Genomic DNA, 18,366 nt, shown 5'->3' with positions numbered 1-18,366 from the left:
CTCACTGCCTCGCCGTCACCTATATCTCAACCCCCGCCGCCTTGTATTTCAACTCTTGACTTTGAACTTACGACCCAAAACCAACTTTCACCTAGTGTTTTCTCGGCGTTATACCACATTCGCACAGTCTTTTCCGGATGGGGAGGAAGGGAGTTGTCGACATCTCCTTGATCTCCTGTATCACTCCTTCACAGCAGACGAACGAGTACGGAGTAGAGCGAAACAAAATGTCTGGGTGAAATCCCAAATGAAATGACCAGTCAACTGCCTTCCTTCAGCTTCCTATGTTTCCTTATCCCCCCAAGTCGTATTCATGGAACGTGTGCTATGATCCATATCTCTCGTGGCCTGCCATATACCAGAATCTTCATCCAAGTGTCTTCTATTTCGTCTCTTATCTACCGTTTCCTTTTTTTATTGAATATATATTTCTCTACTGTTTATGCATCTGGGCGTTAACTGTGTATTATTTCCACCGGCTTCCGATCTACTTATACATCTCTTTTATTAAGTTGACGTCTTGGACGGGCTCCTTTTGCTTCTCATCCTCTCTACCCCCTGAGTACATATTTATGTATGTCTACATATCAATACAACCGTTTCTCTCTCCCTCTCTCCCTCCCTCTCCCCCATCCTTGGTATTATATTACTCGCCCCTCAACATCCAATTGGGTGTTACCGTCGATCAGAGCATGGAGATCACACTCGTAGCGCTTCACATGTCCACTTTTCATCCCCATCCATCCTGCTCCGTTATTGGAATTACTGGAGTCACTGGAGTCACTTGACAACACCCTTCGGCATCTGAAGAGAAGACCAGTGAAGAGAAGAGAAGAAAAGAGAGGGAGAAAAAGCAAGCACTCGCTCTGTATAGCAGGGTCGATATATACGTATCATATTCTCGCTTGCTTTGCACATCGCCGCCCATCGTGTGTATCAGATTAAGCTCTGCTGATCCTCATTCTATTTACTGGGCAGATGCTTGAGAAAATGGAAGATGCTGGCAGGAAGATGATGGGTAGATGTATAAACCTGTTTTCTTGCCAGCGTTTGTGCTATCACGAACCGTTACTCGATGTCGATATATATAGTACATACTTATATGCAGGACGCTCCCCGCGTGTAGGACGAGGGCCTTCGAGGCCTTATGTTGTCATACATTTGACTGCAGCCGATGGGTTCTGCGGTGAAACGGGTTCTCCTGCGCTGGTTGCGTAACGACGTTATAGAGCCTTACATGTACATATATTATTACCCCGTAGCCCCTTACCACTCACTCGCTCACTGCCCAAGGTTGGAGATAGGAAACAATTTGATGATTTGAACGAAGCTCAGGGAAGAACAAATGCTATCAGAATATGCTCACAGGAAAGAAAAGAAAAAGATGCGCGGCTACATGCTATCATAATACTTCCAGAACACGCCCATGCAGCTGGCCACAACCAGATCGAGCATTTTCAAGCCCTCGTCTTCAATAATCAATTTGCCTAGCTTTGCACTGTTTCCGCGTAACCCTCCGCCTGCTCTTTCACGGGCCAAGCTAAGGTCCAGTTCTCCAATCCAGGAGCTCTTGGTCGGGCTGCTGTTTTGGTCGCCGGAGCTGGAGGGTCTGGGTAGCAGTGTCGGCAGGTTGAATCGAATCTCAGCGACTGTCGTAGAGGCTGATGAAGATGGCGAACTCCCCGCCGGCCCTGGGATGGTGTGTTTGCACTTTAGGGTCCTGCCGTTGGTGGCAGTGGTAAAGTTGCAGTGGCCATTCCAGATGGATGTGAAGTGGTAATGTGCGTTCCACTTGTGAGGATACTTGCCGGCCTTGGGAGAGGAAAGATTGAACATTTCACTGTGAGAGGAGGACTGATGTCGATGGTGGGATGAGTGTGGTGGCGGAGAGAGTTTGAGGATACGGGTGAACTTGACAGGACCGGCTTCTAGCCCTGGATCTGATATGTCTTCGGCCTCTCGAGGCATAGGTGGCATGCTGTGTAAAGGGGGCCGTGCAATGTCCAGGCTGCGTGCTGCAGCAGGAAGTTTAATCCCCAAGCTTTCAAACGACATTCTAGATGTATCGATCGCGAATTTCTGATAGCCTGGCGTTGTGATTTCCACTTTTATAGATCCGTCCGCTGTTCCTTCGGCCGGAGAGCTGCCTATATTATCAATTGTGCCAACGTTCCATTGGCTACTGTGAGTCGGATCGCGTCGTATAAGCGTCAGATGAAAAGGAGGTGCAGGGACAGCATCCTGCGGCCGTTCATGGCTTTTCTTGGGTCGTAATGGCAGCGGTGGTTTGGGGCCTTCATTGTCCGGTAGATATTGTAGAAAGCCCCGATGGCTCTGGGGTCTGGTGGCGGACTCTGGCTGGAATAAGGGCCGCTCCCGCTCCCCGCCGTCCCAGCTCGCCCGCACGACGGTTCCGGAAGCCTGCGTTTGCCAGTCCTGCGGGGGAGGCTCTACAACAGGTATCGACGAGGATATCTGGCTGCTCCATCGCCGTGAGTCGTCGAGAGTAATAGGTGGACCTGGCAGCGGACGAGGCGGCAGAATCGGAGGCTGTGGCTCCCATAGACCCGGTGGCCCTAACACGGGCGAATGTTCGCGTACGGGAGTGATACTGCCCGAGGCCAGGTCTTCCGGCTCCCCTTCAAACGTGGTTCCGGCATCTTGACCTGTTATCTGTTGGGGGCGAGGCGGTAGAGGCGGTGGCACTTCATCCTGAGCGTTATAAGCGTCAACGCCTGGCACTGGCTTCCTGCGGGTGCGATTCAAGATCGCAAATTTACTTGTCTGCCGTATCGGCTTCTTGACTTGTTGCTGGGTATGCCGTTCCTGTGCGATAGACTCCAGGATCTCTTCGTCTCTCGGCCCAGCCACATGCAGGAAATATAGCGACGCATTGAGAGATTCGGGAGAGAGACTGGACTTTGTAGGAGGCTTCAGCGGCGAGAGAAACACGTCTATTACAAACATGAAATATATTGTCAGTCAACTGCGCTCTTTAGCTTGTACTGTTTGTTTGCTGGCTTTTCGTCTGATCTCTCTCACCTTTGCTGCCAGGCACGCGGACGATGTACAGAACTAGCGGTTCTAGCGGCTTTTGGGTAGGGTTTCGAGGATACGCAGGCGGGTTCGACGCAAGGTTGACGATGGACCCTAGAGATCGAGCCTCTACGGGAGCGCCGTCCATCGGTCGTTGCTCTGGTTGTTGATGTTGAAGCTGGCGGGGAGTTTTGGGCGATAAGATCGTTGCTAGTTAACTTCCTCGGCGTATAACAACCATAAGTGTTGTAGGCGTGGCTGTGGTTGAATATCCAACCCAACCGAGTCTACAGGTAGTTTTTGCAGATAACAGGAAGTAGAATTAGGGAGAGGAAGAGAGAGATGCAGCTATTTATTGCTTTTTTGCCTGTCTAGATTTCAGCCGCGAGTTTGCTGGATGTTTCTGTATACTTGGACGAAGCGAAGACGAAGCAGCCAATGAATGATATCGCTTTGACGATGTTTGATTCACCTTGGGACAGGCAGAGAGGTTAAGATCAGGAATAATAAGGACTAATTAATTAAATGTCAAGATGTTGTCTTGTCGAGCTTGTATAAATAGAACGAAAGCCACAGCGGATATGCTGCGCCTCGCGATGATGCATATTGATATGTGCAACTCTCTGATCACACGGCTTCATAAGATGAAAAGGTCGAGTCAGCGACATAAAGCTGGATTATATGACAAAAAAAACAAAAAGATATATGCTATGGCTGCAAGTATTGACAAGGGAGTGTCTGGGACAGTAAAAAGTAAAGAAAGCAAAATGATATATAGTATGACATAGGGGCCGGTGATCGATCAGTGTTACGCCCCCTTCCAAAACTCCCCAAGGTTGAATGAAAAGGTAAAAACAGAGAAAGAGGAAAAGAGATGATCTGGTTTTATCCGTGCTCCGCATATCGTGACTCCCAATCGTATAAAGTTGCCGGTTAAAAAGAGAAAAAAGAGGGGGGAAGAAAGATAAACTCCGCGATGCCAGGCGGGATATTCATACTGCTGTCTCCGATCGTTCGTTTTCGGCGATGATGGGGACAGGGAGGCCACGGTTAGGGCTCTGGAGCACCAACTGTTCATGTCGTCGTGCCCGTAAGTAGTCGCTAATAGCACGGATAAGGATGAACCAGCCGACAACCATGAGGATATAGGAAAGCCAGTCGCTTGTTGTGAGGCCATGTAGTGGTGCAGTGCCAGATCCGCCCGATGAACCATCCACGGCGCTAGGGTTGAAGTCGTGGCTGTTCGGATCCGGTGGGTTTACATATCCGTCGTCTTCCGAGCCCGTGTCAGGAGGGCTGTATCCATCCGTGTTCCTCATGTAGAAGCCGTACTGCACCATGGTGAGGCCGAGACCAGCTCTGCTTCCATTCTTGGCAGCATGAGTCGTGTGTAGGAGGTAGGTGAGTAGGAAACCAACGAGTTGAAACGAGGTCGAGATCATGCCGTTCCAGGCAAAGGAGAAGACGGATCCAACGGGGAGACCTTCGACGTATACCTCGTCTGAGGACATGCCGGGAGCAACGATGGTCGTCTCCCAGTACGGAGGAGCAGCATCTGCGGCTGCTTGCTCATAAGTCTGTCATATCAAATATCAGTTATACACGCACTCTCCGTCAAAACAGGTTCCAGGCATTACCGGTGGTAGATCATCAAGCTTCTCTCCTCGCTCTGGTTTGGCCGATAGATTCGCAAACACTCCGTCGTTGGCACCACGGATTACTCGAGACGCCGATGCATTAGCCCTGGCTTGTGAATTACTACTCCTTGCTGGCGTTTCCGGGGTGCTATGGTCGGGCGTGGTGTTGGCAGGGCTCCCCCTCATCAAACGCTGCCTGTCATCGTCCCCTTCTTCGTCATCACTGTGTCCATCATCATCGCCAAACGCATCGGCGAGCGTCCGGTCGGCATCTGAGTGCAAGGGGTCTTGGGATAGGAGCCGGCGAGATGTTGGGGACGGTGTCCGTGAATGAAAGGAGGGAGGAGGGGATGACGGTATAGGCTGTATGGTTTGGGAGCCTACAGCATCGTCTTCGTTGCGAGTATTAACCTAAGAGACAGACGCGCTATAGTCAGTAGCAGGTCTAAAGAGAAGGTCCATGATCAAGGAGTTCTATGTGTATATGTTGATGCCTTGCGTAACTTACGGGCTCATAGCGATGTGAAGTCATAGCTGCATCCGCGACCACAACCACCCCCGAAGCCGGATCTATAAACTGCTAGTAACTCAAGGATTCTCCCAAGTGGCCAGGAGGTACAGAACGTCCTCTCTAGCGGCAAAACAGAATAAAAGAGGGAGAAGAAGACGTAAAAACACCTCGTCAAGATCTCTTCTTAGGCGGTTCAATCTTTTGGGAGTTTTCGACTTTCTCTTTGCGTCCAAAAAGGGCGAAACAAGCCACAGTCACGTGGTAAACCGGTGCAACTTTATTCCGAGTTTTTCCGGCCTCAGGCGTTCATAGAGTTGGAAGAATACTCAGTATAAAAAATATATATATACAACGATTAAGCCAGTCGGGGGAGAAGTGCTGGTTATACAGGGTATACCTTGATGTAGAGCCGTCAGCATGTCGTCCAAGGTTTGATTTTTAATCCAATGGCCCCGGATGTGCGGTACAAGCATGGTAGCTAACAGTTTCAACCAGCTCTCCCCGTCAGATACGATAAAGCACATTCAACGGCTAATACTCAAATGGCCCAAGGATCCGGTTCGACCAGAATCTGTTTCTGTTCAGACATACCTCCAGTCACGGCTTGAGCCACCACGCCCTCAAACTTCGTCCGACTCGCCCCTCACGTCTTTTCTCACATCCATCTTCTCTCGATCTAAACCACAGCAACAATCGCAGGGTGCTGGTTCACCGGAACCCCCTCTATTATCACAGAATAACTTGAAAGCATTACAATCGCTGCTGGACAATAAATATCAGAAGCAATACCCTCTCCGCCGGAACGTGCGGTACCCAGCCAGCCAGCCAGACTACTATGATGTGCTGCTGAAGGAGTTTAGTGAAGCTGCGCATCGGTCGTCATTCACGAGGCTGAAGAAGAGAATTAGTGGATCCCTGAGATTGAAGTAGGATGGAGAGGGCAGAGGACGCTCTGATGGTGGGGAGATTTGCAGCTTTTCTTGTATAAATATTTCATAGAACCAGGTCTGGAGCAAGGGTTTATGTCAACTGTACGATAATAATGTCTATAAGAAGGCATTGCAATTAGCATTGATGAGTGTTTGGTATTTTACTTTGTAGATCCTTCCAAAAAATTCTTCAGATACATCCCGATATGCCCATTAAAAAATAAAGAAAAAACATAGAAAAATAATACAAAGAGAAATCCATGGTATATACAGCATCATCTTTCGCCTACAACATTGGCTTAACATCATCAGCCACCTTGAATGGAGCTTCGGTTTTCGAGCGAACTTCGTCGACGGTGACGCCATCAGCCAATTCGATCAGAGTAAGACCGTTGGTAAAGTCGACGTCGAAGACGCAGAGCTCAGTGATAATTCGGCTGACACAAGCTCGGCCGGTGAGAGGGAATTCACACTGCTTGAGGATCTTGGGGTTTCCTTTCTTATCGGTGTGTTCCATGGTAACAACAACTTTGGTGGCAGTAGGGTTGGAGACGAGGTCCATGGCTCCGCCAAAGCCCTTGACCTTACCTGGAAGCATCCCTAGTGTATGTGTTAGCGGTGGGTTCATTAGAAAAGAGAGGAAAGGGGTTCGAGCTTACAGTTTGCCAAATCTCCCTTGGCGCTGACCTGCATGGCACCGAGGATGGTTAGGTCGATACGTCCGGCTCGGATCATTCCAAAGGACTCTTCACTTCCAAAGATGGAGGCACCTGGGAGGAGAGTGACGGTCTCCTTGCCAGCGTTGATCAGGTCAGCATCCTGCTGTCCCTCCTTAGGGTAAGGCCCAAGGCCGAGAATACCGTTCTCAGACTGAAGCTGTACCTCCACCGATGGGTCGACGAAGCTGGGAGCCAGCATGGGCATTCCGATACCCAGGTTAGCATACATTCCGTTCTTGAATTCCTTGGCAGCACGACGGACAATACGCTCTCTCTTGTTTGCGGTTTCACCCTTACCGAGAGCAGCAGTATCGTCATTCTCTTTGGCGAAGGTGAGTCTCTCGATCTTCTTATCGGCGGTGCTCTGGATGACACGCTTGACGTAGATGCCGGGCAGGTGGACGGCAGCAGGGTCAATTTCACCGACCTCCACGATATTCTCGGCCTCGACGATGGTGACCTTTGCATTGCGACCCATGGCACCGTTGAAGTTGGCTGCAGAGTATCGGAATTGGCAGTTTCCAAGCTTGTCTGCCTTCCAGGCCTTGACCAGGGCATAGTCTCCCTTGATGGCTTCCTCCATCACGTAGCTCTTGCCATCGAAAACCTTGACGTCTCTAGGGGTTCCGTAGGTGGCGATGGTTCCATCTGGGTTGTTCTTCACTGCCAGGTCACCGGTTTGCACGACAGTGCCAAAAGCGGCTGGGGTGTAGAAAGCAGGAATACCTGCACCGCCAGAGCGGCAGCGCTCTGCAAGCGTACCCTGAGGAGTCAATTCTAGCTCGATCTCTCCGGACAGGTACTTTTGTTCAAGAGCCTTGTTTTCTCCAACATAACTGGCAATCATCTTCTTGATCTGTCCGCTGGCGAGCAGGAGGCCCAATCCAGCTCCATCGATACCGGCATTGTTGCTGACAGCAGTCAGGCCAGTGATGGAGGGTGTAGCATGGATCTCATTAATCAAAGTGCCGGGAATACCACAAAGGCCAAATCCACCAGCAAGCACTGTCGAGTTGGACTTCATATCCTTGATGGCCTCTTTGGCGGAGGAGTACACCTTGTTGATCTCATATCGAGCAACTGTGCTCGAAAAGGCACGAACAAGGAAGTGTTGGCTCTATACAGGAAGACGCCTGGTTAGCATACACGATGTAATCCTTCATCACTATCAGCTTCAGGAGCTTTGCTCATACCGATGCTGGGTTGGTTGAGAACCTCCCCGCCGTGCGGAGACACGTCTTTGCCGCGTGGAAAGGCATTATAACTTCACAGACGAAGGAGAAGCAACCGAATCCTTTCTATTTTTCCCTTAAACTGCCCCCGTTCTTCTTTTCCTTCCTCTTCTCTGTTTCGACTGCTAGTTTGTGGCTGTCTCCAAAAGCAAGACGTTTGCTCGTGTGAAGCGAGATTATGTACTTCCGCGCCTCTCGAAGCTCCTGGAGAGGGGGCGGGAAAATTCCGTATCGGCTGGGCGGGCCGAAGTCACAACCGCGACGCACCCCAATCGCCGAAAAGCCAGGATGTGTGTAGGAGAAGCTTCGACTTTGATAAAGCTACTTCATATATTACTTATTATTATTATATAAATACCACCGGAAAAAATAAGATGGCACTCTGTTCTTCTCTTCCCCCGTCGGCTTCTTTTCTCTTCTTCCTCGCCTTTTTTTTCACGCCTTTTTAACCTCGGCAAACTCTAGAGTTCGAAACATGCTTAGTCATCTTCAAATCCGCGGTTAGCCATAGTCACGTGCTATGGATGTTAAACTGCCGGTTCTTGCCGCCTTTCACCCAAGGTTCCCAATACGGTAATATTCACTTCCTGTGCGTTTTCTACTTGGCCATCGCCATTCAGGCTGGCAAGGGAGAGAGAAACATGCATATGCTAAACGTTGATATGTCATGTAGATGGCAATTGATAGGACTTCAGCTTTGGCTAGACGGAAAGTTCGGCAGGAAGATTTCGTACTTGTCACGAAAAAAATATCTGTATATAGTATAGCCAGAGGGCTAGACTGGTTTATAATTTCGCTGCGTCCTATCTCTTTTTCCCCTAAGCTATGATAAGTACATACATGCGCCAAGTTACCATGCAAGCAAGCAGCGGCAGATACCGTGAAGCCAAAAGTCTAAAAACAGTCGTTGAAAATAGCCGTTATGCGCATTTACGAGACATAAGGGATGTTAGGTTTTGTCTCGAGGTTATGAAGGCAGCAGATTCGTAGGTGGGTGCCAGGTTCTAATGAATGGGTGGTAGGTGTAGTCGAGAGGGGTGCGATTTCATGTTATTCCTTGTTTGAGGAGTTCAGTTCTTCGATCTAGTGCTCCCAGCAGAGTATCCTCCTTTCTCAGCGTCCTTTCGTTTCAATCGTTTGCGGTCTGGAGATGGTGATGATTCCTTCTTTGCCATGGTTGTTGATATGGGTGCGTCGTCTACCATGCCCGCCGAGGCTGGTCAGTATATGCCTTGTCCCAGTTCCCTTGAGCAGGGTAACCGATTTTATTATTTTGAGGGGAGACATCCTCCTCGTCTGGGTGAGAGCTCTCCATACCTGGGGCTGCCATTTGCGCCTCTTCATAGGTAGGAGGCAGATCAGTCATTTCTGTGTCTGAGTCTTTGCCGGTTGCCTTGCCGGTAGTGCCATGGGCATGACCTGGCTTAGAGTTGTTGTCTGCAGAGGCTGGAGTTGTCCATTCAGGAGCCTCCTCGACATGACGACAAACAGGGTTCGCCAGGCGTTCCTTGAGTCGATCGTTCAAGTAGACGAGGAAGTAAGGTGTAGGTGGGTTCTTCACATTGCGGTCACTGAAGATTTCCGCCGTGCTGTGCACCTCTGTCACTTCAGAGTCATTATATTTGCGCCATATCTGCTTCTCGAAATCAAAAATATAAATGTAGTAGTGCCCGAATTCTACCGATCCATGATGGATGAACACTGCATATAAATGGTAGGGGAGTGATTTCATGTCGGAGAATTGATTATCTATCAAGTGAGAGAGCTGTTCTATCCGCGAATCAAGACCTACATGCTAAGTTAGTATGTAGAGCTGCTTGAAAGGGGAAACAACGGGGATGCCACTTACGAACAAGCTCCTTTCTTGACATAGCTTCTAGATTTGAGAGATGAGTAGTTATTTGTTCATTGATTTCTACGGCTTCATCCGCCATCTCAGGATCATCTCCCATCAACGCCAAATCCTTGATCTTGTCATTTGCGTCTTGAAAAAGGTCCGGAAGCGATGTCCATTTCTGCATGCGAAACGTTAGTCAACGCAAAAAATGGGACATTTGAATTCTCAATGAGGGGAGTGGTACGTCATTGTTAAGAAGCTCTGCCTGTCGAGCTCTTAGCCCATTGAGTTCTTCTTTCCAAGCCCATTTTTCTCGGCGACGTTTATAGAGCCCCATGTTGTCATGCTCAGGGACGTCCATATAACGGTCCATGTATATGGTCTCCTTGAGCTCTAGATGATGAGTGGATTTGAACGATGACTTCTTGACCTGGTCGAATTGGACACGCTGTACTTGAACCTGGAGCACTGGTGGAATCTTGCTGATGGCACCATACTGTTCCGCATCTGCACCTTCAACATGCACATTTTGCCTATCAAATGCTCCATCTATAGCAGAGTAGATATCTCTAGGGCCAGTGGCGACATCGACTTTGATATCTGACCACAGTTCGTTCTTGGAACGTATCCCGTTCGTTGCTGTTATATAGGATTTGGTTTGGCCGTAAAACAGACTTGCAAAGAGGTATTAGCGCACCTTCCATTGTAAGTGGGTTGGCCATTACTTACTCCATAATCAAATCAATCTGATTCCCATCGGCGTCGATTTTGGTAGGCTTGATTGCGCATTGAGCTTGGAAGAGTACATTGTTAATAACCTCTGTAACGTCCTGCTGGGCACCCAGTTCGACTTCTTCCCGAATTAGCTGTTCATTATCAATGCGTGGGGCTGGTCGGGGGGGAACTGGCGGTGGCCTATTTGGGGCAGCAATGGTCTCTGACGCAGGTTCATCGGATACGCTACTATCTCCAGGGGGGGCAGCTGTTGCATTATCTGCTTCTATGCTGGGTACTACAGGTTCTTCCGAAGCATTGCCGGACTCTTGTTCATTGGGTGTTCCTGTAGGAGCCGTGACGCCAGCGTCTGTCCCAATCTGATCCTTCTTGTCTAGGGATCCATCGGTCTGTGATGTCTGCTCTTCGGGAATTGGTGCGGGAGGACCAACGGGCCCCATGATAGGCATGCCATTAATTTCTCCCAGCTCTGAATTTTTGTGAGTTGAAAGGGATTTACGTCGAAACGCTGCTTCGCTGGTGGAGCTAAGCAAGGTCAACCTAGCAAGCTCCTGAGTTGGTGTTACAAACGCATTTGGAGATGTAATCATATCGTTGAAGAGAGCTTTCAACTGGACGAGGACTATGGGTAAGATACCGTTAGCTGGATATAATATTATCTAGATACAAGAGGAAACTTACATTTCTGTGAACGTTGGATCTCTAAAAGGGAAACCTTTCGAGATCCGACCTTTTTGTTCTGAATCATCTCATCGTCCAGCTCCATCTTGTATCGGTCAAGATCCAGAACCATATTTCGAAAGGGCTGAATGGTAAAGTAGAACTGCAGCAAGCTATTCAAGTAGCAGGTGTTTCCGATATTTCGAAGCCCGACTGGCCAGTCTAGCAGTGCGCGACTCACTTGGCAGTTGTCATCAGCAAGCATGCTACGGATGATCGAGCTCCCGCTCTCTTCAGCGATAACAGCAAGTGCTTGTCGGTATGTTTCTATCTGTTCAGGGGCCTCTGAGCAACAGACGGAGAACGCAGCTAATATTGCGGCATCATCCACAGATCTATCTGGGATCTGTAGCAGTCGGAATGCATCACCGATATCCATTTGAGCAGATGCGGTTTCTCCCGTTTTGATGAAATGTTGTAGAGCCTCTGATTTTCGACTGTCTGCAATTAAACGGACAGCTCGTTTGGCTATATCTTTAGTATCAGGATTATCGCTGATCTATGTCATTTCAAAGATAGTTAGTAACAATTAGGCAAATCTAACAAGGGTTTCAAAACTAATACCTTCGCTGTATACATGGAAATCACGAAATCATCTGGCGTATCCGGATGCACGCCGAGGAAGACCTCAGCTTGCTCGGCAGTAGACACTCCTAGTAACCCCGTTAGTCAGGCTCACACTGATAGTACAATGATAAGAAAAGAAGAGAAACATACTCTCCTCCGCAACCGCTTTTATCTTTTCACTCTTGCGATAGTCACCTATCCTCCAGAGATGTTTTCTTAATTCCATGTCATTCTGGGTATCTTCAAGCCGGGCATAAAATGCTCCAATGATAGCATCATCACTTATAACATGGTCCTTGAAAAAGTCGAAGTTGAAATATTGATAAGATTCCGGCATATCATCATCAGCGTACTTCCCTTTGGCATATTCTGACTCAACAAATTCATGTATTGTCTTGCCATCGACTGGGCCTCGCCAGTGGCCAATAGATCGTAAGCATCTGAGATAGTAGCTATTTCGTGATGGGATAATTTTGGATTGCTGACGATATGCCTCAATGATCAGCTCATTAGACATGTCACTAACAGCGCCTAGGTGCTCATAAAAACTATATACCGGTTAGAAGGGGATCATGACGGTAGGATCGAGATAACATACGGGGCTTTGGTTTGATTATGGGAATAAGCGGGGGTTTTTGCATCTATAAGAGGCAGTGGTAAGTCAAGCGTTGACCAAAGGTTATAAATTTGATATACTGACAGTCCCCCGAGTCAAGAAGTTGGTTAAATTGGCTGAGGGAAAGTGTGAAAACTAGGTTTGTCCCTTGGCCCTCTGCCTCATGTTGTGGCCGTTGACTTATAAGAGCTAAAAGCTCATATGATATATTATCAAGGAATATATTCAATGGGTCTGTATATGGTCTAAGTGCTTTTGTATTGGGCCTAGGCGGCTCCCAGCGATCCTCCTAAAAATACGAGATGTCAGGAATCATGGAAGAAAAAAATGCAAAAAGGGGACAAAAAAAAGAAGGGGTGGAATATCTCACTGCCGTCTTGAAGCCTAAGTATTCAAACAATTCCTTGCAGGATCCTCCACCCGTACCGAAGCAGACTGTAAATTTCTTATTAGCCATATTGATGGACCTATTGCGTTGCTCATCATGTAGTGCATTGTCAATGTATGTTTTTAGGTGCGTGAGAACAGTCAGCGGTGTCGGTCGACCTATCCCTTCCAGCCGCTCTGGCTCCTGAGCTAGAGCATCATCCACCCGCTTCTTCAGGGTGTCTTCATCCGTCAAAAGGTCCACCCATTCGGGCTTGAGAAGCGGCGTCAACAGCTTTAGATGCACTGAGGCTGAGCATCCGGTCTGCGCACAGGTGTAGACGTACACCTCCTGGGTCTGACCGGCTGGCTTGACGGAGTTCCTGAGCCTGTCAAGCGACTCCTTGTGCGAGTAAGACAGGTGGTGTACGGTCCCTGGTTTACAGGCGAGCTGGTTCTTGAACACCACCCCTAGCTCCAGGTGAAGTCGGCATTTCTGACATATCGACGAGACCTTGTATCTGGCACCTGAAATGCGCGGACTCTCGCTAGACGGGAGCACTGACTGCTGAGGTTTTGTGATAAAGCGGTGAACACAGGCTTCCGGATCGGTCTGGTCGACGTAAGCGGACTCGTCGTAGAAGACAGGCGGGAGGTCCTTTAGCCGGTTGAATTTCGGCCGCGTAGGGCTCGCCGGGTCATGGTGCAAGACATCCTGTATGAATCGGGGAGCGGTTTTGCCTAGAAGCCAGAACGTCAGCCCCATCGAAGAAGACAGAAGAGGCAGCACACATACCTAGCTTAACCGGTAGAGACATATAGGCGTCTGTTTCCAGCTCTAATGCACCAGTAATGTGTACGGAGTAGCTCAAGGTGTCCTTCGTCAGCCCAGTGTTTACCCTTATACAAGATGTAGAGCTCTTCCGTTGTCGTATTCTGAGCTTGTATTTCTTCTTCTTTTGCTATTAGGAGGACAAGACAGGCTCCGGGCAGTCTTTTAAAGCACGAACGAAGGTTCCAGAGGCTCTGGTCGAGGGTGAAGAGAGAGCTCGCTGGCCTGGCGGGTAGATTAACTGGGCGCGGCGGGGAGGTGCGTACACGGCGCCAGCGAGTGAACAGCGAGGACAGTCGAAACTCAGGCCCCTCAGGCGCAGAGGAGCGGGTGAAAGAGAGAGAGAGAGGAAGAAGAGACAGCAAAGACTTGCTTCTCTTCCATTAACTGTTGTTCAATTCCAACCTGCGAGCCTCGTCGAAGCTCTTCGTCTTTTCTTCTCTTTTTGGCCGTCAGAGACGCCAAGACTTTCTTCGTTTTTGCTCCAAAACGTCGAGAGAAAAGAAGAAATCCAACCAACGAAGGAGAAGAGGAAAAAAAAAAAAACCAACGCAGCAAAAGCTCATCACTTCTTCTCGCCAGCAATTATGGCCGGTCAGCAAGAGGCTCCGGTGTATCACCCCCAGGATGCGCTCAGCCGGGCCATCAACACGACGATGGTCACTGGCGGAGTCGGTCTCTTCACCTCCGCCGTCCAGAATACCCTCCAGAAGCAGAACGTCGGCCCATGGGGTATTTTCACCAAGAACGGTCAGCACGATCTACTTGTTTCGGTGTATTTCCTCTAGCTGTTCGATGATTGAGTGCTATGTCGGACGATGGATACTGACAGACGTTGTGTAGCTGCCATGGGCGGTTCCTACGAGTTCGTCAAGACTGCTTCCGCCAACCTTCGGGCCAAAGAAGACCACTGGAATTCTGTCTACGGAGGATTCGCTGCTGGTTCTCTCGTTGGCTTCAGAGGTGAGAACCCCCCGTGTTCCCCATTCGGCGTTAGGTCTGCGGTTTCCTGACATTGCTACGTGGCTGCTAGCCCGAACGTTTCCTGCCGTGCTGGGCTACGGAGTCGCATTGGCTACGATCCTGGGTGTCTTTGAATACAGCGGAGGAAGGATAGGAGGAAAGGAGGCCGACCCCTCCGTTGACGAGTACGACCGAAGAACCGCTCTCAGGAAGAACTTCCGAAGTCCAGGCGAACAGACGATTGCAGAGCTGGGTGAACGAAGAGGTATGCCTTTCACACACATAATATACCGCTATAGTCGATGATACTGACTTTCTACAGGAATTGAGGCACCTGGATTCGCAGAGAGACGACGAGAGCGGATAAAACAGAACTACGGGATCGATGTCCCAGTCACACAAGCATCCGCGGCTCCATCCCCTCTCCCGTAGGTATGGAAGTACGCTTTACATGTGTATATGTAGTATATTTCTCGGAGCAGTCGGGCTCTCCCTTTCTATCTCTCTCTTTCCTTTACCCTTTCACCTAGAACAGGAATGTGAAGTCAGCGTTTGTACCAGTGCCTGTCCTCCGTCCAGCTCAACTCGCCGACACGTCCATCTTCTCCCTTTTATCCAATCATCCTCGTCCCTTGAACCTATCAGCCCTTTTATATCACATGACCCTGTATCAGCCACGATTTTGCGTCTCCAAGAAGCTGCTGGATGACGTTTGACGGTGGCTGTCAAGGTCGATGTCGATGTATATTTACATATTATGTTCGGATAATTCCAGGCTTCAGTTCGAGGTCGAGTCTGTCGCTGGTAGATCTACTCTGCGGTTTTGTAGTGACGGTCCAACGTCGACAGTATAGCCAGTACAAGATCGTACATAGCATAACAATATCTCTATATCTCTATATATACAAATATATATTCTCTATAGAAAAATAAATCTACCCGACCGAGGCTATAAGTATGTAAATAATAACAAAAAAAAAAAAAAAAAAAAGGAGGCCAACCAACGACGTCATCAGTTTTTTCTCCTTTCTGTCTCCTTTTCTTCTTCTTCCCCCTTGAGAAACAGAAACAAACCCAGCATCGCCTCGAAACCACTCGACACTCCTTTTAATATCGTCGTCTGTCCCGTCAAGTCTCCTGTCTGTCCTGTCAGCCCATCGGACCAGGGCGGGTTGCTAATTCTTCGGCCGATTTTTTTCTTCTTTGCCCCTTGAACCAGCGGGGAGGACGGCAACAAGACCTACAGACACCCAGAGCCCCTTGGATATATATAATACACACACGTACATATATATACGGATACATATATCTATAGAAGACTTTGGGAGTCGCTCTCGCGCTTGGTCGTAAAACACATCGACCATGGCAACCAGCAGCGCAGCGCACGACAGCTACAACCCCATGTCCAATGCCGACCTTACGCAGTTGAATACAGACTACAACTCGATGAGTGGCTCCCGTCCTACCTCCTACATTGCGAATTCGTCAATTGGGCCTTCGGACTTCCATGTCCGCGGTAACGCCCCAGACGCGTCCTCTCCCAACCAGCAGCCCGCTCACCAGTCTCGATTCCACGAAGTGCTCTCGGTCAGCCAGCGAGGATCCACGATGGACAGCAGCCCCGTCAGAGAAGTACTGCGTACGGGCTCTCCCGCCTCGGTGGCGAACACGATCTCACTTCCCTCGCGGAGTTCGACGCTGAAGAAGAAGCCGTCGCTCAGCAAGAAGGGGAGCTTGCGGCGGGGAGGCAGCCGGAAGAGCAGCCGTGCAGGCAGTGTGCGCAGCATGAATCTGGGAGAGAAGGAAAAATACGGAGTTGCGCAGGACGAAGTCAATAGCGCATTCTACGTTCCCATTCCGACGACTGGGAACCCAACAGAGGTTCTTGCTTCTAGATTTCAAGGTCAGTTGTTTATCGTTTTCACTTGTTTCAAGGCATGGATGTGTAAGAGATGCAAAACAGAACATCACAGCACTGACCCTCGAATAGCATGGAGAAAGGTTCTAAAAGACCTGGTTGCATTCTTTCGCGATATCCAGCGTTCATGTGAAATGCGCGCAAAGAGTCTCATCTCGGCGTCAAACGCTATAAATAATATAGCCATGCCGCCCGCATTTTTAATTTCCGGCGGCATATCCGATGCAACGGAAATTCTAAAGGACTATCATAAGCAAGCTTTACATGAATCCAATAAAGCGAGAGAGATGGAAACCGAGATCATCCTACAGCTCAACGGACTACGGACAGATCTGGGTCAGAAGATCAAGGAGATAAAGAATTTGTCGGGAGACTTTAAGAATAACGTTGACAAGGAAGTTGAAATTACTCGAAAGGCTGTCAAACATCTACATGAGGCACTTGGCCTGGTAGATAGTGATGCTGCCGCTACCTCGGGTAAAGGCGACCCGTTTCTTCTTCGCATGAGCGTTGACAGGCAGTTGGAGAGACAGATCGAAGAAGAAAACTATCTACATCGTGTAAGGTTCCAAAGATATACACTGATCCCTCCGCAGCGCTAACCAGCCCCCGTCTCAAGGCTTACCTGAACCTCGAAAGGTCTGGACGGGAACTTGAATCAATTGTTGTTGGAGAAATACAGAAATCATACAACGTCTACGCCAGCATCTTGAAACGAGATGCAGACATCGCTTATCATGCGGTAGAGCGGCTGAAGGAAGGGCCTATTTCCATCCCCAAAGACCATGAGTGGCGTTATTTCCTTGACCAGACAGATCAGATGGTCGACCCGAACCTGGATCTACGGAATCTAGCAAACATAACTTACCCCGGCAAGGATCACCCAGCAGCAGCAGAAGTGCGCGCAGGCATGCTGGAGAGGAAGAGCAAATATCTACGAAGCTATACTCCTGGGTGGTATGTATTATTAACATCACCCTTGATCTGGTCATATGAAAGGCCCAAAGACATATATACTAACGACGTCCCTAGGTATGTACTATCACCCACTCATTTACATGAGTTCAAGTCGGTAGATCGAATTGCATCCCAGCACCCTGTGATGTCTCTATATCTTCCCGAACAGAAACTAGGATCCCACTCAACTCCGGAGTCTTCATCCCACAAGTTCATGCTCAAGGGCCGTCAGACAGGATCGATACACCGCGGACATGCTTTGGGTTTTCCGTGCTGAATCTCACGAAACAATGCTGGCCTGGTATGATGACATCAAAGCCTTGACGGAAAAAACTGGGGCGGCAAGAGATGCGTTTGTTCGAAGACATGCTCGCTCTTATAGTGGCGCCAGCTATCGAACCGCGTCCCATCAGCAGCGACGGAGTCATGGAGGAAGACGAAGCCGACAAGACTCCCTACTCGGCAGGCCATGCGATACAGAATCGACATTCCTCCGTAAGCGACATCACCACTCCCAGCTCCCAATGGCGACGCCAGAAAAGCGTTGGCCGATTCCCGAGCGATGTTCAGATAAACCAGCACCTGAACGCGCCGCTCTCGCCTTCTAGCTCCGAGAATCGCGATGCCAACAACGCCGTGCCAGTCTCCAATACAGCCCATAACAACGAACAAAGTCAACCCTTCAACCAGGGTATAAACGATGTACCAAGCCGGACATCTACCGACGGCGAAGCCAAGCAGGGAAGACCGATATTCGATAGACGACCGCTCACATATCAAATATGAAGAAT

The 18,366-nt window shown here is 49.2% G+C and overlaps 7 protein-coding genes across 7 annotated transcripts; 3 read left to right on the top strand and 4 right to left on the bottom strand.

The window, feature by feature from the left end:
• Positions 1 to 1,392: 1,392 nt before the first annotated feature.
• On the bottom strand, positions 1,393 to 3,184 carry MCYG_03324 (conserved hypothetical protein; the record flags this gene model as incomplete). Its single annotated transcript, XM_002847772.1, has 2 exons — positions 1,393 to 2,954; positions 3,043 to 3,184. 2 exons carry the CDS (start codon positions 3,182 to 3,184, stop codon positions 1,393 to 1,395), a joined length of 1,704 nt encoding a protein of 567 aa, XP_002847818.1.
• Positions 3,185 to 4,028: 844 nt separating this feature from the next.
• MCYG_03323 (metal homeostatis protein bsd2) lies at positions 4,029 to 5,205 on the bottom strand (the record flags this gene model as incomplete). Its single annotated transcript, XM_002847771.1, has 3 exons — positions 4,029 to 4,613; positions 4,674 to 5,084; positions 5,182 to 5,205. The coding sequence occupies 3 exons, from the start codon at positions 5,203 to 5,205 to the stop codon at positions 4,029 to 4,031; spliced, it is 1,020 nt and encodes a 339-aa protein (XP_002847817.1).
• Positions 5,206 to 5,601: 396 nt separating this feature from the next.
• Positions 5,602 to 6,114, top strand: MCYG_03322 (conserved hypothetical protein; the record flags this gene model as incomplete). The annotated part of the gene is made up of 2 exons (XM_002847770.1): positions 5,602 to 5,613; positions 5,737 to 6,114. The coding sequence occupies 2 exons, from the start codon at positions 5,602 to 5,604 to the stop codon at positions 6,112 to 6,114; spliced, it is 390 nt and encodes a 129-aa protein (XP_002847816.1).
• A 285-nt stretch (positions 6,115 to 6,399) lies between these two features.
• MCYG_03321 (succinyl-CoA:3-ketoacid-coenzyme A transferase subunit A) lies at positions 6,400 to 8,091 on the bottom strand (the record flags this gene model as incomplete). Its single annotated transcript, XM_002847769.1, has 3 exons — positions 6,400 to 6,713; positions 6,773 to 7,949; positions 8,026 to 8,091. 3 exons carry the CDS (start codon positions 8,089 to 8,091, stop codon positions 6,400 to 6,402), a joined length of 1,557 nt encoding a protein of 518 aa, XP_002847815.1.
• Positions 8,092 to 9,134: 1,043 nt separating this feature from the next.
• MCYG_03320 (ubiquitin-specific protease) lies at positions 9,135 to 13,723 on the bottom strand (the record flags this gene model as incomplete). The annotated part of the gene is made up of 12 exons (XM_002847768.1): positions 9,135 to 9,280; positions 9,325 to 9,852; positions 9,914 to 10,079; positions 10,146 to 10,575; positions 10,631 to 11,258; positions 11,318 to 11,855; positions 11,921 to 12,009; positions 12,074 to 12,471; positions 12,522 to 12,564; positions 12,624 to 12,828; positions 12,910 to 13,646; positions 13,702 to 13,723. 12 exons carry the CDS (start codon positions 13,721 to 13,723, stop codon positions 9,135 to 9,137), a joined length of 3,930 nt encoding a protein of 1,309 aa, XP_002847814.1.
• Positions 13,724 to 14,324: 601 nt separating this feature from the next.
• Positions 14,325 to 15,416, top strand: MCYG_03319 (NADH-ubiquinone oxidoreductase 213 kDa subunit; the record flags this gene model as incomplete). The annotated part of the gene is made up of 4 exons (XM_002847767.1): positions 14,325 to 14,487; positions 14,771 to 14,965; positions 15,023 to 15,128; positions 15,236 to 15,416. 4 exons carry the CDS (start codon positions 14,325 to 14,327, stop codon positions 15,414 to 15,416), a joined length of 645 nt encoding a protein of 214 aa, XP_002847813.1.
• Positions 15,417 to 16,062: 646 nt separating this feature from the next.
• Positions 16,063 to 18,361, top strand: MCYG_03318 (PH domain-containing protein; the record flags this gene model as incomplete). Its single annotated transcript, XM_002847766.1, has 6 exons — positions 16,063 to 16,645; positions 16,691 to 17,178; positions 17,238 to 17,575; positions 17,618 to 17,650; positions 17,752 to 17,876; positions 17,958 to 18,361. 6 exons carry the CDS (start codon positions 16,063 to 16,065, stop codon positions 18,359 to 18,361), a joined length of 1,971 nt encoding a protein of 656 aa, XP_002847812.1.
• Positions 18,362 to 18,366: the final 5 nt, after the last annotated feature.

Source organism: Microsporum canis, genomic scaffold (genome assembly GCF_000151145.1).
Source record: "Microsporum canis CBS 113480 supercont1.3 genomic scaffold, whole genome shotgun sequence".
Taxonomy (NCBI): Eukaryota; Fungi; Ascomycota; class Eurotiomycetes; order Onygenales; family Arthrodermataceae; genus Microsporum; species Microsporum canis.
This window is presented reverse-complemented; position numbering and strand designations above follow the sequence as displayed.